This window comes from Cyprinus carpio, chromosome B5, assembly GCF_018340385.1.
Source record: "Cyprinus carpio isolate SPL01 chromosome B5, ASM1834038v1, whole genome shotgun sequence".
Taxonomy (NCBI): Eukaryota; Metazoa; Chordata; class Actinopteri; order Cypriniformes; family Cyprinidae; genus Cyprinus; species Cyprinus carpio.
This window is the reverse complement of record NC_056601.1, coordinates 14,462,630-14,483,910: the sequence shown is the minus strand read 5'-3', so window position 1 is coordinate 14,483,910 and position 21,281 is coordinate 14,462,630. Positions and strand designations below refer to the sequence as shown.

The window sequence follows — 21,281 nt, the reverse complement described above, 5'->3', positions numbered from 1 at the left end:
AGCTTGTAAATGGTTTTCTGCATGTTAACTAGGTCTGTGTGCTGAACGGATGAGAGGAGAGGCTTATTCAGCTGACATACTCAATACATGCAAATGGAAGGCAGGTTGTTAATCAAGCTGGATATATGTATGTTTGGGTGAAGAGAGGAGAACCGATTCACTAAATGATTTTATTTCCTTGCACTTGACTCTCTAAAACTTCCTTAGATCACCTTTCAGTTCAGTCTTTGTTGCTCCGTGAGAACTGATTACATTCAATCAGTATTCTTGGACACACTGCAATTGGCAACGAACACCACAATCAATGAAGGCTGATTTATTTATCTTCAGAGGTACTCTGAAACCACAGTGCCTGCCAGAATGTCCAATATCAAAAGAGGAAACTCTGTGGTAAACTCTAAAAGGCATTCCCAAAAGGTTTCCAATTACATTTATATTGAAATCAGGTGAATCCCATGCTAAACAAAGTTGCCTCATCCAATGGTTTTCTTTTGTCTAGAAATGCAGAGTAGAGGAAAATGTGACTGAAGTTCAGCAGAATGAGTCAAGCACATGGACACAAAAGTGCTCTTGCAGTCACAGAAGGCCCCTCATAGCACCACAGGAGACTGAGAGTGGTGTGTGAGTTTGATTTCTTGTCACAAAGCACATGGTGACAGAAACTGAGAGTGACGTAGCTGAATGGAATGACACGGGTGTCACTAAGGGCATTATTGCATTATTGAAGGCCTAACATATGCATCAGGCCTCACAGACTGCAACACAATGGCAAACAGGCCTGACTGAAGTTTGAGCAAAGTTAAATCTGTTAGATTCACTGCCAAGTAATGACATCACATTGTTTTGAAATGAAATGCTGCTATTATTATTCATTTTTGAATTGTTTTTGTGCCAGGTTAAAGCTGCTCTGATTACAATAAATAAATTGCACCCGATATCACATTACATTAATGAAAAAATAAAAAATAAAAATAAAAAACATTGCCACCTTAAATAGTTTCAATTTGGTTAGCTACTTCTTGTTAGTAGCATGTAGCATTAACTATATTTTATAATCTTGGGGTTAGTTAGATTAAATTGATCAAAAGTATCAGTAAAGACATTTATAAAGTTAGAAACGATTTCTATTTCAAATAAATGCTGTTCTTTTGAACTTTCAATTAATTGGAGAATCATGAAAAAAAGTATATTTTTCCACAATTGATACTTAGCAGTAAGAAATGTGTCTTGAGAACTAAATCAGCATACTGGAATGATTTCTGAAGGATCATGTGACACTAAAGACTGGAGTAACAACTCCTGAAAATTCAGGAGTAGAAAACAGTTATTTTAAACTGTAATAATATTTAAAAATTTTGCTGTATTTTTGATCAAATAAGCCACCTCAGTGAGCAGATGCTTCTTTTAAAAACATTTATAAAATCTTACCAAACCCAATGGTTTGAACAGTAGTACAACTAACTACTTTTCCACAAGAAGTGTGTATTCAAGATTAAATAATGATTAACTTGTAGCTTGGCAAGCAGCTTTCCAGCATTGGTGAAAACATCCAATATGACATAACCTGATAAGAAAACATCAAACTTTCATTAAAAATAAATAATCCATTCAGCACGTCATTGCCTTTCATTTTAGAAAGAGTGACCATCATTTTATCTTCTAGCAGAGTGAGAGGAGGAGCTCTGGTGGAGGCAGCACTGCCATGTTATCCGGGCGCATCTCCCACCCCCTGTGCAGATGGAACTGAAATGGCGGCCTGACAGATCAGATTGATTATTGATGAGGCACGTTCCACCACTCGCGCTGCAGGCAGGTGTCAGGCTCTATCCCTCAGTTATTTTTCTCACTCCGTTGTTGTTGTGAAAACGCAGGTGAGGGCATGCTGCTGCCATACAAATGTTCCTCACCCCCTCCAGCCAAAGACTCAAAGGGACAGGGCCGGCCAGCGCTAATGGGCAGGCTGACAGATGCCCTAGATCCTGGTCTGACGAACCAACAGCTGTCGTTGCAGATGAGACCCTGATATCTGGCCCTACGTCACTGAACCACAAAGACCCTTTAAATCCCAAAAAACACTATTTGATATTCCCTAGTGGTCTGCTCAACTCATATACAGTACGTTTGCATATATGATTTAAATTACTTGTTTTCTAGGTGGCATATCCTAGATATGCTTCCGATCAAAAACAGGCAGTTTTTTGAGTGCAAACTGGACAGATGGGTAGAAACGGACAGAGAGTGGTAGGAAAAAGACAGAGAGAGAAATTTCTAGCACTCAACCATGTTGCAGGTGTTATGTGGTAGTCTATTGTCAGTATGCGGTGAATTATTTAAATAGGAGCGTGGAAAAGGGAATCGGTGCATCTGTCGCACATCCTTTTAAAGCCCTCCACCAGATGTGTTTACTAGCCGCTCATAGCAGCAAACTACTTAATGGGTCACAGTTGCCAGCCAAGAGCTAATTAAGCAAGCCTTTTGAATGGCGACCACGTATAGTGGATCAAATGTTCCGGTTAAGTCAGACCATAATTTCACACAAGCTGCTCACAGCTAATACCGGATCTAAACAGGGTGCTGCGTCTCTCGGTTATTTCAATAACGTAATGCTGTAACATGACATTTGAGGCCGGTGTATCACAAAATATTTGAATGGCTCACAATTGCGCAATAGGCTGTAACAGTCATGATACACAAGACACATATGCTTTCTGTACATATGTAGATCTCAGAGACACTTGCTGCTTTATGAAACATGAATACTCACTGTCCCACTGAATACAGAACTGGAGCAGGACACAGGACATAGTCATTCTTCACCTTGGTTGGCTTCACCGCTGCAAAATGAACAGAAAGTTGATCGTGTTATGATGCCCTGCCAAACTAGATGGAGAACAAACTCCCCCCAAGATGAGTACCGCCAGGCCATTTATTATGATGTAGAGGCTCACTAGAACTGCTGACGTGTTCTCGGGAAGAGTTTAGGGAAGACTGCCATTTTTTTTTCATCTCATCTTGAAAATGATTTCTTTGTCGCACCACTGCTGAAGGCACCCAGAATTCAACGTTTATGTATTTCCTGTCTGGTTACAAAAGCAGCGCGCAAACATGTGGGTGCCATATGTGGATCTGTCATCTAATGATACTGCACTCATGAAGGAAAAACCATTCAGAGTCTGTAAGGGACAGAACTAGAGAGCTGACTGCAGTGGCTATATAGCATGTGGCTGCTTATGGAAAACTATTCATGTATGACTTTTATACACAGTTAAATCATACCAAACCTATTTGACTTTAATCTTTGTTGATGTAGTTCAGCATCTTATTCTGTCATTAGTAACCCAATGTGACTGTTAAGCCACAAAAAGTCTTGCACCTTAGGTGTGTTGCATCCTAGGTGTGGCCTGCTTGCCACTTCCTGTCTGACACAACTGATTTTCAGACACATAACCTCTCTAAAATCATTTGGTTTTGTCAGTGAAGTAGCACATCACATAAGGTTGAGGGCAGTATATGCAGTATAACCATACTCACTGTCAGTCCGTCCATCCACTATGAAACTGCAGATCACTTCGGTTTGCCTCCCCAGTGTGAACCCGTTCCCTCTCAAAACAATGTCAAAGGTCTCTGAGGTATGTAAAACAGATGAGGACATAATGAGAAGCACTCCTGGGCATTCACCCAAATCAACGACCAAATACACGCACACACAAAAACGCAATTCCATCCACCCTGACAGCTGTAAAAGCCCTTGAAATACTTACCGTTCACGCAGACGCTGGACGGCTCCACTGTTAGAATCTCTGTGCATGATTGCTTGAGGATCTGTATTATGAAAAAAACAAAAAATGTATTCAAATCAGTACTTGTCACTGCTGAATCACTGTATCAGCTATCACAGTGTCCGGGTCTTTAGCATTCACGCTGGGGATGTTTGCTATGCCAAATCAAGCTCAATGAGACGAGCATCACATACATTGCAGTGTGGGATAGACCCGTGTCAGCCGTTATGGGGAAATTATAATGTGCCATTTTCCCTCTTCAGCTCTATTAGAGACCGCAGGCTGACATTATCATATAAACAGGCCTGTGAGAGGCCACCATCGCTTCTCCCATCATCCACATAAATCAACAGAGGACAAACTATGCAAATCTCTGTACACAACGAGCAAAAAGACAACATTAACAGAAAGATATGGTCCTCCAAATCGCCTGCAGTGGAGATGAGGCTTCAGACTAAAGTGGAGGACACGTATAAAACAGGCTGATTGAATATGACACCTGATAAACTCTGCTATCAATAAAGGGGAGAAGGAACACCGACTAAACGTCAGGGCTGAAAGATACTCAGGATGGTCTTTATGGCTCTTTAATGAGTTATGAGATGGCACAATACAAAGGAAGGTTCATCGCAAGACGTTTCAACTTACACACATAGGAATAGACTTGAAGCATTAGAGCAGCCATCTATCAATAATTAGTACATAGATCTTTAGAATACTCGATTCTGATTGGTTAATCATGACATTCGTGCAGTGACACAGATTCCTTTTTTAAGCTGTTTTCCCCCTTGGCCTTGTGTTTGGATCACCATTCTGCTGAAAGTGTTTTCAGCTGCAGTCAGCTTTAAATAGTATTTCCTGTGGTATTCTCCAGTACTGTGCTCTAATATTCTTCTGGCTAATAATGGCTCCACAGCATGATATTGCCATGACTACACTATATGATGTATATGAGGTGTCAGTGTTGTAAGAATTAGCACTACAGGTACTGCTTTTGAATTTGGCCAAAAATATCCTTGACCTCATTTGGCCACAAAATCCTTCCCTTTCAAATCACAACTGGGTCAATATGTATGTTTTTACTCAGAAACCTGTGTTTACACTTAGATCTTTCTGACCTTTTAAACTAGCTCCATTCCCTCCATTACAGGTCTATGTTTAGTGGAGTTATATACACGAATGCATCCCTGTTGAATAAAATATACATTTCTAAAAAAAAAAATAGTAATAATAATAATGACCCCAAATATTTGAATGGTAGTGTACATATACAAATATTTAAATGAAGCCACAAAATTATAAAATTAAAAAAAAATAAAACCTTCTCTGCCATCAATCAAAACATTCTTGGAATATTAAATTAGGCCTGGATAAATCTATTCTTTAGGCTTTTGCTTTTTGCAAAATCTCTTTTAATTCTACTTTAGGCCCGGACTGCAAAGCTGCACAGATGATCTCAAATCCTGGAAATCTGAGCAGAGAGCAACATGAGGCCAACTAGCCCAGCCTCCAAGATTACTAATCACTAGAGAATGCCTGTATTTTGCTGGGCCTGAAATTCCATTTGGCCAAACAAGCTTATTCAGTAACAAGATGATTGGTCTTTTTTTCATATATCTTTTCTGGAAAAAAAACAATAAATCACACAGAGGTCCTGTCTTTTGTCTCGCATGACTAAACCTGAAAAATATCCTAGAAATTGACTCCTGTGGTCACAAAACAACACACTCGTATACAAAAACACTGACATCAGCTGGTGATGGTTTACTGATGGCAGAATATGTTCAGTGTTGGTACCATGTTTACAATGTTAAACCGTATTGTTGGTAAATTCCATGCACATAAAGCAGCAAACATCCCATGAAAAATACTTGCTGACGAACATTTCAAAGCATCATGAAGCAAATGGAAAGTATCACAAAAGAATTGTCAACAGACTTGTGTAGGACGAAACTGCTTTGGCAAGTTCATACAAACATAATGCTTCGCAAAAAACAACTACAATTTACAACCAAGTGATGCTACTAAAACTTTCAAAAGCTATATTTTATCAAATTGCTTTACAAAACAGTCTTTTTGGAAACTTTGTTGTAGTTAAATAACAAATCTGGATTGTTTTAGCATCAAGCATCTGTCTGAACCCAGTTTTGTAATTGCAAAAATATGTCTATTTTCAAAGATCACAGGAAATATTCCTAAAAAGGGCTGTATACGCTAGTTCAGTTGGGGTGATGTGCTTGGTGTGCATTCTTCCCTTGAGTAAAAAATTTAACCCCTTTTTGCTTCACTCCAAGGGGTTGTTCACATAACAAGTCTACTGTAAGTCGCTTTTAAGAAACTGTCAGCTAAATGACTACGTAAAAGTTCAAAGAATGGATCTGTCTTGGTTGACTAGAGGCCTCTTTCACACCTTTAGGGATGGGTGCCCCTGGCATGGGGAACTTACCGAGTTAACAATGCCTTTGAGAGCTTGAAAGCCTCCTTTGACTGGGAACACTTGGTCCCTGGTATCAGCCACATCGGCGAGCTGTTGGCAGGCAAATAAAGAGATAATAATAGCAGGGCTGATAGCCAAGCGAGAAAAAAAAAAAAGTGCTGACATTTCCTCTCTTTTAACTCAGTTTGTCATCGCTACAGAAACAGGAAGAGAGCAGCAGTCCTGTAATTACAAGCAACTCTGCAAAACCCCTGCACTTGGTGATGCTTTAGAGAGATTTTTAAGTGTAAATTGCATATGTTTTCTCTGTAGCATTCACAATATTTTAAAATCTGCTGGAATGCCAGTATTACCTGTTCTTCATCAAAGTCCTTTACGCCGACACAGTACACACGGGCTCCATAATTCCTTGCTAAATCAGCCTATATACACAATAAACAGTCATAACAACGCAGTTGTTAAATTAAGAAAAATATGTATGATTTTAGATACCAGCTCACCTCCTCCTTAGTGAGTTTATGGATATATGGTTCAAGCTTTCCATCAGTCAAAGCCACAATGATGCTAGATGACTTTTTAACCTGTTTATTCATTTGTTCAGTTGCCTGGAAAGAGAAAGGGAGTGATAGCTGTGTGAGTAGAAACGTATCTATTTTCTCAAAAACTACAGGGATGTATAAAAATGTAGATATAAACACACATACACATATTTCAATTTTCTTATCATTGTATCAAAGACACAGAACTCATCTTGAAGTCAGATTCAGGTCACTGAATGCAGTGCATTTAGTTAGAAAGATGTAATCATACCTTATCTTGGTCATGAGGGGAACCAAACAGTTTAGACTAAAGTCCAGGAAATACACTCAGTCGAGAATATTTACACTCCTGTTTTGGCACAAAATTAAAGTTTTACCTTTTTAATTCCTTCATGCATGTAGGTTTCTCCTGCTGGATTGACTGCATTTAAATCCCTCAATCCTTTATTTATTTTCGCCCTGGTAATGTAAAGCAAGGAATATCCGAATCAGTGTACATGGAAGAGATATTCTACTAAATGTTATGCTCAAAATAAGATGTAATGGTAATATAAAAGTCACCATAAATGTTTACTCCTATTTAATGTACTGTACAACACAAACACATGGTGTATTACTAGCTTTCTTACACTAGAGACTTCATCCAAGCCTGATTCCATACCTGTCTCCAGTGAGCTCTAACACAATCTCTGCTCTTGATGAAAACACTATGAAGGACACTCGCATATTTGGACTGGAATGAAAAAAATGGGAAAAATGGAAAAATGCTGTAAATGAATGACGAATGGAAAATCAAGCCCCGCTGCAAAATTCTAGTTGGACACATGTTTTCTAACCACAGCAAAAAGCTCTTCTTGATTTTATACTTTATTAAAAAAGCCAAATACAAGCATTGCTGCAAATGATGTGGAGAAATCCTGTGATGTACAAAGTCTATCTGTCCTCATGCTCCTTTCACAACCATAAGAGTTGGTTCATGCGTAAGATGTGTGAGCCAGTGTGATCAGCTAATAAAAGCTTGTGACTGGGAAAAAAAACCCTTCTGCCTAGACCAAGGAAGTGAATAACTGATATACAGACAGGAAACAGGTTGTCATGCGTGATTCATGCATGCATCCTGTTGGTGATTATATTTATACCTGTCACTTCCTATATATATTCCTCCTACCTTTTGGAATAAGAGAAGGACAAACAAGCAGCCACACAACTTTTCTGCATAACAGTGATGTAATACAGATGTGCATTTGGACCTGTGTCAAGTCGAAAAAGTAGAACAATGACATTGAAACTGGTATATTTCACTGTTTAAGCTATCCAGTGTTATTTTTATTTTTATTTAACATTACAGTGTTTAGCATTATGTATTATTTACCATTACCATTATTACCATTTTGGATTGGGTTTTCATTATACTTTAGTTTAAAAGTTTTAGTTTTTTTTTTTCAGTTTTAGCTTTAGTAATAATTTTAGTACTTCAACAAACATGTTATTTCAGTTACCTGCCCATGTAACATTTCTAGTTTTAGTAAAAGAAAATTCAGCTAACATTTATTTCAGTTTTATTCCAATTAACTGAAACCATTTTTAACGGTTTTAACTGAAATGCTATCATGCATTTACAAATCCAGGGATTTTATTTGCTAATGATATTGTAACAGCAATCTTTTCTCAGAAAGAACTGACACATAATCTGACAACAAATATATAGCTGATTATGACAAGTACATTTCAATGAAGCAGTTGGTCTTTTTCGCAACCTTCTGTCACGAAAGCTGACACAGCATAGGAACATGTTGGGTTCCTCTACACATTTGAAGTCAGGTCTCAGGACTGAGCATAAGGAGAGGTGCTGCTTTTTCTCACTCATGACATCCAATCCACAACCATCCCCCACATGAGATACTCAGTGAGAATATCCAAATGTATCCAAGCAGCCAAATTTTGGTAACAAAAATCAGATGAAGAAGAGGCAAGAGAACTGAACATTTCACAGGCTGATTAAGTGATAAATGCAACAATGACTCGCCAAATGGTATAACGATACTCTGCATGAACAAAAAATTGTCCTGAAAAGGAAATGACCTTAAATGTTCCTGCATATATAAAGAATACAGATGTGTCATAACCTACTTGTATCGTCTTTCAGCTTGGTCCCTTATTACACCAACAGACAACACAGGAACCCCTTACACAGCTCTTCAAGGTAATTCCTAAATGATATATTCATACAGCAGGTCCATTCAATGCTTAAAAAAGCACCCTAAAAAGAGCCAATGCAGAACACATGGCACAACAGAAGACCATCAAAGTCTATGGCAGACTACACTGGTCTTCCTGCACTCATGACTTAAAGTACATTGGCTGCGTCTTCTCCTTTCATGTGTGAGGGATAAGTGTGCTGTTGGATGGTGCAGTGCAAATGGCCATTCTCACAGCCCAGAAGACTGAGCCTCCTTGCCACCCACTCCCACCTGCTCCCTTTGCTATTTTCTCAAGCAGACTGCTTTCTTCTGGCTAGGTCGCTACCGTCTGTACTGGCACATACATTGAGTCAATGTTACATAAGTTCACATTCATCTGGCCAATTTTTTTTTAATATACGTTTTGTTTTGTTTTTCTCCCCCATCTCAGAACCGGATGTGTAGCTGCTGTGTAGCCAAGTTAGCATTCAGCTTTTATTCAAGTGATGGACGACTTTCTTTGATGTGGTGAATTGTGAGATACTTTCAGAACTCTACAAGCAACTTGTCAGGAAGCATAAAGCTAGAATATTTACCTCACAAATTTCTCTGTAAGATTTTTGACGAAATCATAAATCTGTTTCCAGTCGGTCGAAACACTCCCAGATCTGTAAGGAAGCACATGAAAAACAAAGTCAGCACTAAAGAAAAAACAGCTTGAGGCAATTATATTTAAACCCTTAAGTAAAATGTCCCCATCTGGTTATTGTAAGAGTTGTGCTGTTGCTTACTTTGTGGCAAACAAGCTGCTGAGTCAGTGACACTTCAGTGTTAACTTTCAGTAAAATGATGTCTGTCTATCTATAATGGGCTAAGGACAGACCATGTGATATGACAACAACATACAGAAGGAGTCAAGGCACTTCATTATAACTGCTGACCAATTCAATTCCCAGTATCACTCAGTCCTTAAACCTTTGCATCATTCCAACACCAAACATCAAACTAGCAGGTCAGTGGTGGATGTCCAGTGTATACATAACAGCAAATGAGACAGACAAACTGCACCAGAAACATGATTTTAAAAATAAAAATGTACTGTAGACAAAAAATAAAATAAAAATGGTAGTATTGTGAAATACGATTATAATTGAAAAAGAATGTTTTTCGATTTCACTATATTTCACAATTTATTCCTGTGATGGAAAATCTGAATTTTCAGCAGCCATTATTCCAGTCTTCAGTGTCACAGGAATCCTTTTATTAACTGGCCAAGCTAACATAGTTATTAAGCAATGCTGATAATCTCAAAATTGTCAAATATCAGCCTATCAATTAGCCTGGTTGAATGAAACAAATAATTTTTACATTTTAAGATTTCTAGCATATAAACAAGATGAAAATATCCAACAAAGCATAAAATGTATTGTCATTTCTTTTGAACAGAAAGAAAACTATAAGCATTTACAATTATTCTGTGGGTTTATATTAGCTATTATGTCAATTTATTGTTCTTATTGGCTCTTGTTACAAGGGCGCTTACACTTCTGTTTGGTATAGTGTACAAATCATGTTAAACTGGCAAGTAATGGGACAGGTAACCGAAAACACACAACTTTTGCCAAGCTAGAACTCCAAAGCCAAAAATGTCTATAGCAAATACAAAGAACACCACACAAAGCAACATCAAATGAAGCTGCGGTATAATTAATGCCTAGCCAGAATGCAACTGTATACATACATACTGTGATTATTTCATAATAATTTTGATTATCATTCCATTATTGCAAAATATACAATACGATTCATTAATCAATTCAAGTGGAAGTAGACTTCGGTGACATTAACCTCAATGTAATGCAGTGTCTTTAATGAGAAAAGTGTATAAAATGTGCCCTTGATGTAATAGCTACAAGGTAATTGAACTAATAATTATAGTCCACTGCATGTGCTGAGAACATAAAACACAAGCGATAGGTAATTAGAAAATCATTTTTTATGCATTGTCTTCTTCCTTGTCTCAAGCCAAGGTCAGAGAATCTAGATAAGTGTTAGTGGGACCATCAGAGAACATCAAACCACATCCAGTAATAGACACGGTCTGGACCAGTGAGGGGAAGTTTGATTTCCGACAACTGAGGCCGGATCTGCTGATCTTGACCAGTCATTATGCCTGGCTTGATCTGTGCTGCTCTAAGTTCAACAAAAAGAGGAAAGAGCGTATCTGTGCCATCATCCTGTAATATTCCCAGACAGGATGGAGGACTACACTAAGGCCAACAAAGGATTCTTAAAGGAGTGCCAGTTAATATGAAACATTACACATGCAGATGAAAGACAGACAGTTAAACAGATGGATATACTGATATGCAGACAGAAAAGAGGGATGGATAGTCTTCCTGAACGTGTGTGCATCAGTTAGATAAACAAAAGGATAGATAGATAGATAGATAGATATATAGATAGATAGATAGATAGATAGATAGATAGATAGATAGATAGATAGATAGATAGATAGATAGATAGATAGAGTTTCTAGAAATAGATTTGACTGCCATGTGGAGGAAAAATGTAAATGTGGCTCCTACTTCTGCTATCACCAATCTCCCTCTACCAAACCAAACCAAAAGTGCTTGTGTGTCAGGTCTCAAAACGACTTTTATTTCAATTAACGTTAAAGGGATAATTAAAAAAAATGAAAATTCTGTCATCATTTACTCACCCTCATAATAAGATATTTTGAAGATTGCTGGTAATCAAACAGTTGGTGGTTGCCATTGCCTTCCATAGTATTTTTTTTCCTACTATGGAAGTCAATGGCAACCACCCAACTTTTTGATTACCAGCAATCTTCAAAATATCTTCTTTTATGTTCAACGTAAGAAAGCAAATCATACAGGTTTGGAACGACATGGGGGTGAGTAAATGATGACAGACTTTTCATTTTTTGGTGAACTATCCCTTTAAGTGTATTGTTGTATGGCTTCTGAACCATGCTGGTCGCACCAGCAGAGTCTGGAACATAAGTAAAATCAGGTCAAACTGCAGAAAAGCTGACACAGTTATTGGACGCTATTTACACTTTAACCTACAAACACGAGTTTGGTGTGATGTAAACGACATACAGCATTATAAACAGTAACTCTCGGCGTTATATGCGTATATATGTTGTCTTGATGACTTTGAATTCAGAAGAACATCAAAGTTTGCGAGTACTTACCGGTCCAAAACAAAGTAAAGGTCGTATGCTCCGTGACAAGATGAGGTTTCTGCTTTAAAAGTTGAAAAACATAAACAAAAGAAAAGTGTCACCGTGGTCGCCACGGTCCAGAGAGTTGTCTTTGTCATGACGACGAGTTTTGCATTCGCGGTATAAAATAATAAAAGTGGGCCTAAAACCGACTTGAATGGCGTCTTCTTATATGAAGTGGCATAAAAGCAAAGTCAAGTTCAAAACGACGGCGCTGTGTCCCCCAGTCTGGCGCACATGATCCAGTTTATAGCGTTGCAGAAAAGTCCTTCTGTGAAACATAGGATATGCAACGTCACTACATCTGATTTCCTCACTTATCCGTTTTACGTCACCCCTAAAACAAACTGACCGGTGTCGGTTTTTACGAGTGATGACAAGAAAAGCGCAGAGAAGTTGCTTGAAAAGTTCTTTGCGAGTTTGGGTACTTCACCCTGAGTTTTGGTGCGCATGAGCGTCCGCCCAGATGTGCAACAGGGTTTTTGAGGTCAAAATGCCGTTTGGCTCGCGCACACACACCCAGCAGTTACGATCCTTTAAGAGGATGTGTGTTTGAATATGACTATAAAAGAAACAGGGCTTCTTCTTTTTACTGTGGGATACTGATTCTGTTTGGTAGGGTTAACAGTGATTGCATTTTGATAACAGACAGTAACACACAAGCCCTGTTCCTACATGTAGCAAGATATGGCCTTGAGTCATGTTTTGTGTGATCTGCGTGGGGAATTTTTATGTGTGTTAAATAAGGCACGACTGTAATATATTAACACCAAGCTGTATTGGGCAATACTAGAAAGCACGCGATTATAACGATTATTTATCCACAGACAATTCAGTGAATCATTAAGGGATATTGTGGTTGTAAAAAACAAAGCAGAGATAAACTGGTTACATTATTTTTTACTGAAACAGAAGCCCTGGCCTAAAACCATTTATTGTTTAAGACATTTTTAAACTTGAAATTTATTTTCTTCATTGCATGATATGTGCCTTTGCTTTATAGGCCTATTTATGATTTTATATATTTTTAATTTATTAATCAAGTTTCTCTAAGTGTAATTTTATTAATAAATTGGTGTTTGACTAAGATGGAAGAGTCCAAAGAAAAGTCTCTAGGTCAGAAACATGTATTATTATGAATATTATATTAACAATATATATTTTTTTTCTCCAGCAAGTAGGGGTGTTTCTTTTCTTTATTATTATTGCTGTTGCTGTTTCTTTGGATTATCTGTCTGATTGTGTATTTCATGCAGAACAACTGCTAAATAATTACATGTAAATATAATAATAATAGTGTTTCTGATAACTTTTATTTGTTTGGGACAGAGAATTGTTTCATTAGTCTGCTTTTCCACTGTACCATGACAGGATACATGTAATTAAGTTCCTTTCACATTTTTAATTGCTATAATTACCAGCATCAATGCAAATACATTTTTGTTTTGCATTTCCTTTGATTACAACTTTTGAAAACTAATGTAATGTAATGATGGAGTTACGCTAAATGCAATATATATAATATCATGCCTTGAGTAGCAGAAACCATCATAAGCCACCATGAATTATTAATAAGGCTGTGAATCAAACACAGTCAAATAGTCATAATTAGCTTGCATTATACCGATAATTGTTATATATCCAGATGATGGATCTGAAGTGGTATGGTAGTGTAAACACTGTTTGTGTTTTACATGCTTGATTATGGTGATGTACTGAAGATTTCATCGGAATGTTGGAAGTTCTATTCCATTGGTTTGTCATGGACATTTTAATGGTAAGAATAATTGGAAATGACAGGGAAAACAATTCAACTAATTGTGAAATGCATTGAGGTGTTGAAACTCATTATCAGAGGAGTCCATAACAAAAAACAAAGGTATCCATAATTCCAGGCAACATTTTCTTCACTATTAAAACAAAGCGTTAAAAAAAGATTCCTCAAAGAAACCTCTTTTTGGTATCAAACTTTTGCGTTTATAAGAGCAAAATGGAATGCAATTTGATCATACAGGCCCAAATAATTTGCAATTAGGCATTTTAAATAACCAGGTATTTGGGTCAACTTGTACTGTAAAGGACTGTACTGATGGGGTCTTTTTCCTGCTTTAAAATCGTTGCATAAATACTTTGTACCTTTTTTTTTTTTTTGATAGCACTCCATGTTGACCAGCCCAGCAGGAAGTCCTGGTGCTCCCTATGGCGGTCCATCCCTAGAATGGGATATCCTGTTGGATATGATGCGGACAGACCTCCATCAGTGTCATTACTTTAGTCAGTACCTCAGATTATCCTTCACAGAGCGAGGCTAACACTCAGCTAAGTCTGACCTGCACGTCTCCTCTCATCTCTTCTGTGCACCCTGAAAAGAGGGATGAATTGTGGCTGAATGGAGTTAATTGTTGCCATGGTTGGGCCTGTCATCTTAATGAGAGGATTCTGCAGAGTGCCTGCTCGTCCTTCCTCTTGTGCGTGGAGCAGGCGTCCGTGAACGTGCCCGAGTAGGACTGAACAGGGGAAAATCAAAGCAGACAGGGCTGGGTTCATGAGGATTGACCTGTAAAAAAGACTCAATCAAAGCAGGTAAAAGATGTCGGAAGAGGAGAATGCTCATACGTGCATGACATGAGCGAGATACCACAACACATCCTGATTTGTTTATGGCATTTTATTGCTTTACTCTGTTAAAAGGCTGGATAAATTGCAATGTAAAATTAAATATTTATATACCAGGGAAGATGAGGTGATACATACACTTCTGTTCAATGGAGTTAGAGTTTAAGTTTTCATGTTTACATTTAATTTTTTTTATTTTTTTAAAGAGGTCTCTTGCTCACCAAGATTTATTTGGTCAAAAATACAGTTAAATAAAGTAAATAACTTTTTTATATATTTTAAAATGTAATGTATTCCAGTCATGTTGGCATAGCTGAATTTTCAGCTACAATCACTCCAATTTGTTTCTCTTTATTATCAATGCTGAAAACCGGGATACCTTTTTTCAAGATTCTTTAATGAACAGAAAGTTCAAAAGAACTTTAGCATATATTTGGAATATAATTATTATATAACATTATAAATGTCTTTACCAGACCAGGTAGGTCTTTACAGTCAATTTATGAATTCTTTCTGGAAAAAAAGAAGTTTTTTTTTTTTCATGAATTTCAGGTTGGGGCAAGTTGTATCATGTGCTTTTATAATTTATAACTATACTATACAGTACACTATACTATTAACTATGATATTTATTGGCCAATTCGTTTTTTACATTATTTTTTTTATTTTTATACATAATTTCAATTTGATACATGTTTTGATAAATGTAAGTAATAAACAGCAGCCTAAACAAAAACTGATTTTCACAAGTAAACCTTACGAATAGTCACTCGAATTACTAGCCCAGTCTCCTCCTCATATATATATATATATATATATATATATATATATGGTCTTTACAAAGTTACACAAATCCATTCCAGTTATTATAAGATAATGTGGTGAACCACTCCAGCACCAGATCTGTCACCCCTCCGCTCTGCCCAGAGAACAGCAGTTGAAAGGAGTCAGAGAACAAGCAAATTAAAATCTGTCTCTCTGCACAATTTGAATATGTCATTTCCTCTCTCTCTGTCTCTCTCTTTGTTTACTCTTTTGACAAGCAGCCTGTGCTGGCAGCTTTGTCCATCAAATGACACCTGCTTCTCCTGATTGTTTGTTCAACTTCCTGTCCAGAGCTCTGTAGATAAATGTCAGTGTTGTACTCCAGCTATCTTTACTTCTTTCATCTCCATCACATCACAAAATGTCTTATAGGCACTAGTAGATAAACAACAGGAATAAACATGAATATTGCGGCAAAGGTGTAAGCATTTATTTCCCTCACAAGGCACTTGAATATAATTTGTGAGCTTGAACAAATATAGCATGCACGATAAGCAGATGCGGATGCCCAATCAATAAACAACAAATAAAACCCAATTAATATTATAGCTTCAGTCAATAAGTCATGACTGTGAGAACTCTCTTATTCACACGTAAACGGTTGTAATATCTAGAAAAATCCCTTTGGGGAAACACACTTAGCTTGCAAAGAAACAAGTTCAAAACTGACTAGCTGACGTAATACAAAACAAACAGCCATTTAACTGTTCTCTTACATGCTCCAGTTACATTTGCCCTGGGCACTTTTTCACATTCTGAAATGTATAGTGCTGTCATGTCTTTGCAATCAGTTGTGTTAAAAGTTATTTTATTGAAGCCTCATTTGTGTGCATATACAGTACAACAACGTGGTGTTCTGTGCTATCAGTTCAAATAATAAAACTATCAAGCTTCCTTGGTACAGTGCACATAATATTATGTGAGATACTCTTGTCATTAATTCAACTAGTTTATTTGTCAGTTCATTAAGGGATCTAAACTTTTATATATAGTACACACACACACACACATGTATAATATATACAATTTAAAAAATCCAGTACCACAAACTGGAATAGAAATTCTTCCTTTAAATGCAATTACTAAGGTGGGCACACATGAGTTCACATGTTGGCGAAATATCTCCTTAATAAATATGACAAGCTTGCCACCACGCATCTCCTCTGAACTCCTTGAGGTTTCTACTGCAATGTGACAAAGTCTTCAGACAGCAAGAGCCTGAGCAAGTTCCTCTCGCTGTCAGCTTGCCTTGACAGCTGCCATTTTCAGTGACCCAGCGTTGCTCCCACCGCCTGCACAATCACGCTCCACGTTTGTTATTTTTTCCACCTCATCCTTCTCAGGAGTGCAGAACAGAGATTAGAAAAACAGCAGCGTCACTTCCGATTAGTGGAAACCCGAAGGAGACTTTCTGAAAGCTGCATCTAACTTTATGACATGGTTGAGAAGGTACATTTTGTGTAGTGCATGTTGGGACCTCCCAGATGGATTACAGGGAAGGGTTTCTTTATCTTCATTTAAGCTCATCTCTCTGAAGATTTATGCTTTATTTCGTCTCTCATTTTTTTGCTTTATGTTTATAGATGTTAGGAAATAAAGAGACAAACCAACTGTTCTGCTTTCATTTAGCACACCAAGACAACCTGAGTGTGATTCTGAACTAACATGAGCAACACATCACCTGCCATTATGGCTCGATGTGAGGTTCTCTCATTCATTGGAGAGTGCTGTCTGCCATGTCAGTGCACATCGCTGATGATTATATCAGTCATTTCAGCCAAGCAGAATACAAATGGCCAAAACAAGGCAGTCACAGCTGCAATGGTCAATCTTCTAGCACATCCTTCTATGTGGTTACTGGATTGACACACCGCGTTGCACATTTTCAGACAGATGGACATACACACCTTTTTGTTTTTCCTTTTTTTGAAATGCCAGTGAGATACTGGATGTATTTGTATGCACAAACAACCTTGTATGCTCCATCAATGCACCAGGGATCAGTGAAACAAACAACTGTACTTTGCCAGATGTGCCTGTAGAAACATGAGGATGAGGAAACAACTGCTTTCTTTGAGCAACAAACTATGCAATTTACTATATAACACTTTAGAAACCTGTCAAGAACAAGAATATTTATTCTATAAATAAATAAGTAACTACCTTGTTTTAGGGGTTTATAAATCTAGTAATTTCTGGAAATGTATTCCTGTGATGTCAAAGCTGAATTTTCAAAGCTTTAGTGTCACATTATCCTTCAGAAATCATGCTGTTGGGCAGTTTGACCAAAAATCTGTATCACAGTTTGTTTTAAAGGGGTCATCGGATGCCCATTTTCCACAAGTTGATATGATTCTTTAGGATCTTAATGAAAAGTCTGTAACATAGTTTGGTTAAAATTTCTCAGTGGTAGTGTAAAATAAGAACTTTACCGTCCAAAACAGCTTTTTTCAGAGCAAGCCGTTTTGTTGCATTTTCCTTTAAATGTTAATGAGATCAGTTCGATTTGAGAAAGGGATAAATATTTAAGTAGATTAAAAAAAAACCTTTAAAGGGGTCATCAGATGCTACATGCACTTTTACAAGCTGTTTGAACTGAAATGTGTGTTGGCAGTGTGTGTACACCACCACCCTATAATGATAAAAATCCACCCAGTGTTTTTTTTTTAAATCTACTAAAATCTGTACCCCTTTCTCAAAACAAGCCGATCTCAAATGCCTGTCTTTGTGACGTCACACAGAGAGGGGCGGGGTCAGCAGAGCTCATTAACATTTAAAGGAAAATGCTACAAAATGGCTTGCTCTGAAAAGAACTGGTTTTGACAGGGTAAAAAATTTGTTTTTTACACTACCATTGAGAAATTATAACCAAACTATGTTACAGACTTTTCATTAAGACCCTAAAGAATCATATCAGCTTGTTGAAAATGGCCATCTGATGACCCCTTTAAGAATTCTGGCAGTTTCACTGTTTATTACAGCTTGATAAAACATCTGCATGAAACAAAAACAGCAGACGGGCTGCATGAGAACCCGTATTTACTCTCTTACAACAGGTGGTGCTCATGGAACAGCAGCAATAGAACATTTCCTTGGTTAATGTGTCAGGTGACCCTTCGACGGCGATGTAAGCATAGTCCTTTGCTCTGCTCACTCTGTGGGCCCCTGAGGGTTGGCCATCATGAGTACTAAAACACTCAATAACAAACCCATCATGAGTACTTCAATGGTCAAGGACAATTGAAAAAGAGAAAAAATTACAAATTCCACCATCTCCTGAGAGGACCTCGATGGCGCCTTTGCTAATGGTATCAAGCTAGCACTTAAAGAACAACAGAGTACTTTGGATTCGGTTGTGGCCTCAACAGTAAGAGATGTGATAGACTCTGTACTGAACCCAGTATTGCATGACCTACATATGGACATACAAGCAACCAACAATTCTGTTAAAGAGCTAAGAGCAGAACTGTTAAAAGTTAGCTAGTGCGATGAAACAGACACATAACTGGGTAGATTCCATTCAGGCAGCTGCACATGAGGATAGGAGGACACTCACAAACTTGAGAAAACAGCTAGAACAACTTACTGGTAAAATGACGGACACTGAGGACAGAAGCAGGAGAAGCAACGTATGACTGGTAGGGTTACCAGAGGGGCCGGGGGGCTCCGACGCAACCGGCTTTCTCAGAGCTAATCTTTCCAAGTGGATTCTTGCACTGAAAGGCCGTGACATGGAGAGTGATGGCGCTCATCGCGTTTATGACGGAAGAAAATGTAACTTCGATCGGCCGCGTACTCTCATCTTTCGTGCACCTATCCTATCATTGAATGTAAATGGCCTAAATTCTGCTATCAAATGAACCCATATATTAGAATATTTACACCGTAAATGGATTTCCTGTGCACTGATACAAGAGACGCATCTAAAAAGATCTGACGTGGCACGTTTCCAGAATAAGTATTATAAATTGTTAGCCTTCTCCTGCGCTCTTAATAAAACTAAGGGTGTGCTTCTAATTAACATAAAAAAACAGCTAACGGTTGAACATACCAGAAGTGATGATAATATTAAAGCCAAAGCCCCTAGATCGCACTTTAATATATCATTATTAAGCAATCTGACTTTCATCAATTACCTAAAAGAACATATAAAGGAATTTCTTGAAATTAATACGAAATGTGATGTAGATCCTGAAATACGTTTCCAAAAAATAAAGTGTACGTTTTTTTCCAAAAAACGTTTTCCGTCAAAAAGCACCTGATTACGGAGACCTGCACATGACATGCAAGAAAAAATAAATAAATCGTGCGCACGATTTACTAATTCGTTCCCTCGATGTACTAAAATGTGCACCCGATTACTATTTCGTTCCCTCGTTTTGCTAAACTGTGCGAACAATTTAAAAATTCGTTCTCCCTATTTATAAGTCGTGTGCACGCTTTAGCAAATCGAGGGAACAAAATGGTATATCGTGCACACGATTTAGCCTACTATTTTTTTCCTGCATGCCATGTGCAGGGCTCCGTACCTGATGGAGTTTGAACTTCACATTAAACTGCTTCTGTTTCACACAAATGCCAGCACAGACGTTCATGTTTGGCTTAAGTCACCCTGAACTCGTGCATCGTCGGATACGAAGCTGTGCGGAAAGTTACAAAAAATGCCGTGCACACCGCCACGCAAAATGAGTTCGCGCCACTGATCTATATATGTTCTATATTATAGATCAGTGGTTTGCGCGCATTCAAAGCAAACTTCCGGCAACACCGCGATGACATCAAATTTTCCGTGCGCAACCAAGCGAACTTGCGGACGCGTCGAGTATAAATCAGCCTTTAGTCATATTTAGTGCCAGTTTATCAGAAAGTGTTTTTGTTCTCTCTTTATTCACAAATGTTTTAGGTGATATTGCAGTTTTGCACATAAGTAAATTTTGAATCTTTGAATGGAAGCATAGCTACGTCTTTCTGATTATCTCCCAGCTTTTTAACGGCCTACTTGACTCTAACACTAATAAACAACATGGATGAGTGTTCCAGAGCACTTAAACAAGATTAAATGTGAACACTTATGATACCAGTAGCCTAAGCTCAGGCCAATCTCTGTAATATTTAGCTGGACATTGAGCTGCACAGCCTCAACCCAAATTAACCTAATACAAAGCGCCACTCTCTCCTCCGCTCTCTCATGGACGGTAGAATGGATGCCACGCTTCAGTAGAACTTTGATAAAGCTCAGGACAAATCATTGACAAACACTGCAGTTGGTTACAGCTCAAGAAGTGTGGCAGGACTGCGTTTCATTCTTAAATCAAGCTTTTTCCTTCAGGCTAAAATTATGGGAGGAATCATTAGAGCTTGGGAGAATGGGTCTGCCATTGATGATACATATTCTATTCTCTGGCTTCAATTTTAAAATATTCACAACTATTATATTTATTTATTTTGCATTTCAGGTTTTACCAATGTGCAAAATATTCTGTGATTTTAATGGTGGTGCGGGCGCAGCTGTGATATCTACAGACCCCTCACATATCCTCTGCTCATTGTTATTTTGGCAGTTTAAACTTTGATGAACTTATTCCTGAGTTCAACTGTCTACTCCCAGAGCTGAGAATCAGAAATACAGAACATTGCCTCTGTGCCGTAAAACTC

General features: G+C 37.9%; 1 protein-coding gene across 3 annotated transcripts in view; it reads right to left on the bottom strand.

The window, feature by feature from the left end:
• The window catches only part of LOC109090748 (anthrax toxin receptor 2-like), a 47,076-nt gene extending 34,371 nt beyond the window's left edge, over positions 1 to 12,705 (bottom strand). Inside the window, exons 1-10 of one of the 3 annotated variants that reach the window (XM_042724544.1) lie at positions 12,156 to 12,704; positions 9,532 to 9,603; positions 7,417 to 7,488; positions 7,133 to 7,214; positions 6,717 to 6,821; positions 6,570 to 6,638; positions 6,226 to 6,306; positions 3,762 to 3,822; positions 3,532 to 3,624; positions 2,765 to 2,834 (exon numbers count right to left, since the gene is read on the bottom strand). In XM_042724544.1, coding sequence (XP_042580478.1) covers positions 2,765 to 2,834; positions 3,532 to 3,624; positions 3,762 to 3,822; positions 6,226 to 6,306; positions 6,570 to 6,638; positions 6,717 to 6,821; positions 7,133 to 7,214; positions 7,417 to 7,488; positions 9,532 to 9,603; positions 12,156 to 12,283 — 833 coding nt within the window. In that variant the 5' untranslated portion in view covers positions 12,284 to 12,704. Of the gene's footprint in view, positions 1 to 2,764; positions 2,835 to 3,531; positions 3,625 to 3,761; positions 3,823 to 6,225; positions 6,307 to 6,569; positions 6,639 to 6,716; positions 6,822 to 7,132; positions 7,215 to 7,416; positions 7,489 to 9,531; positions 9,604 to 12,155 lie in introns of all 3 variants that reach the window. The other 2 variants (XM_042724543.1, XM_042724545.1) reach the window with 2 other exon arrangements.
• Positions 12,706 to 21,281: the final 8,576 nt, after the last annotated feature.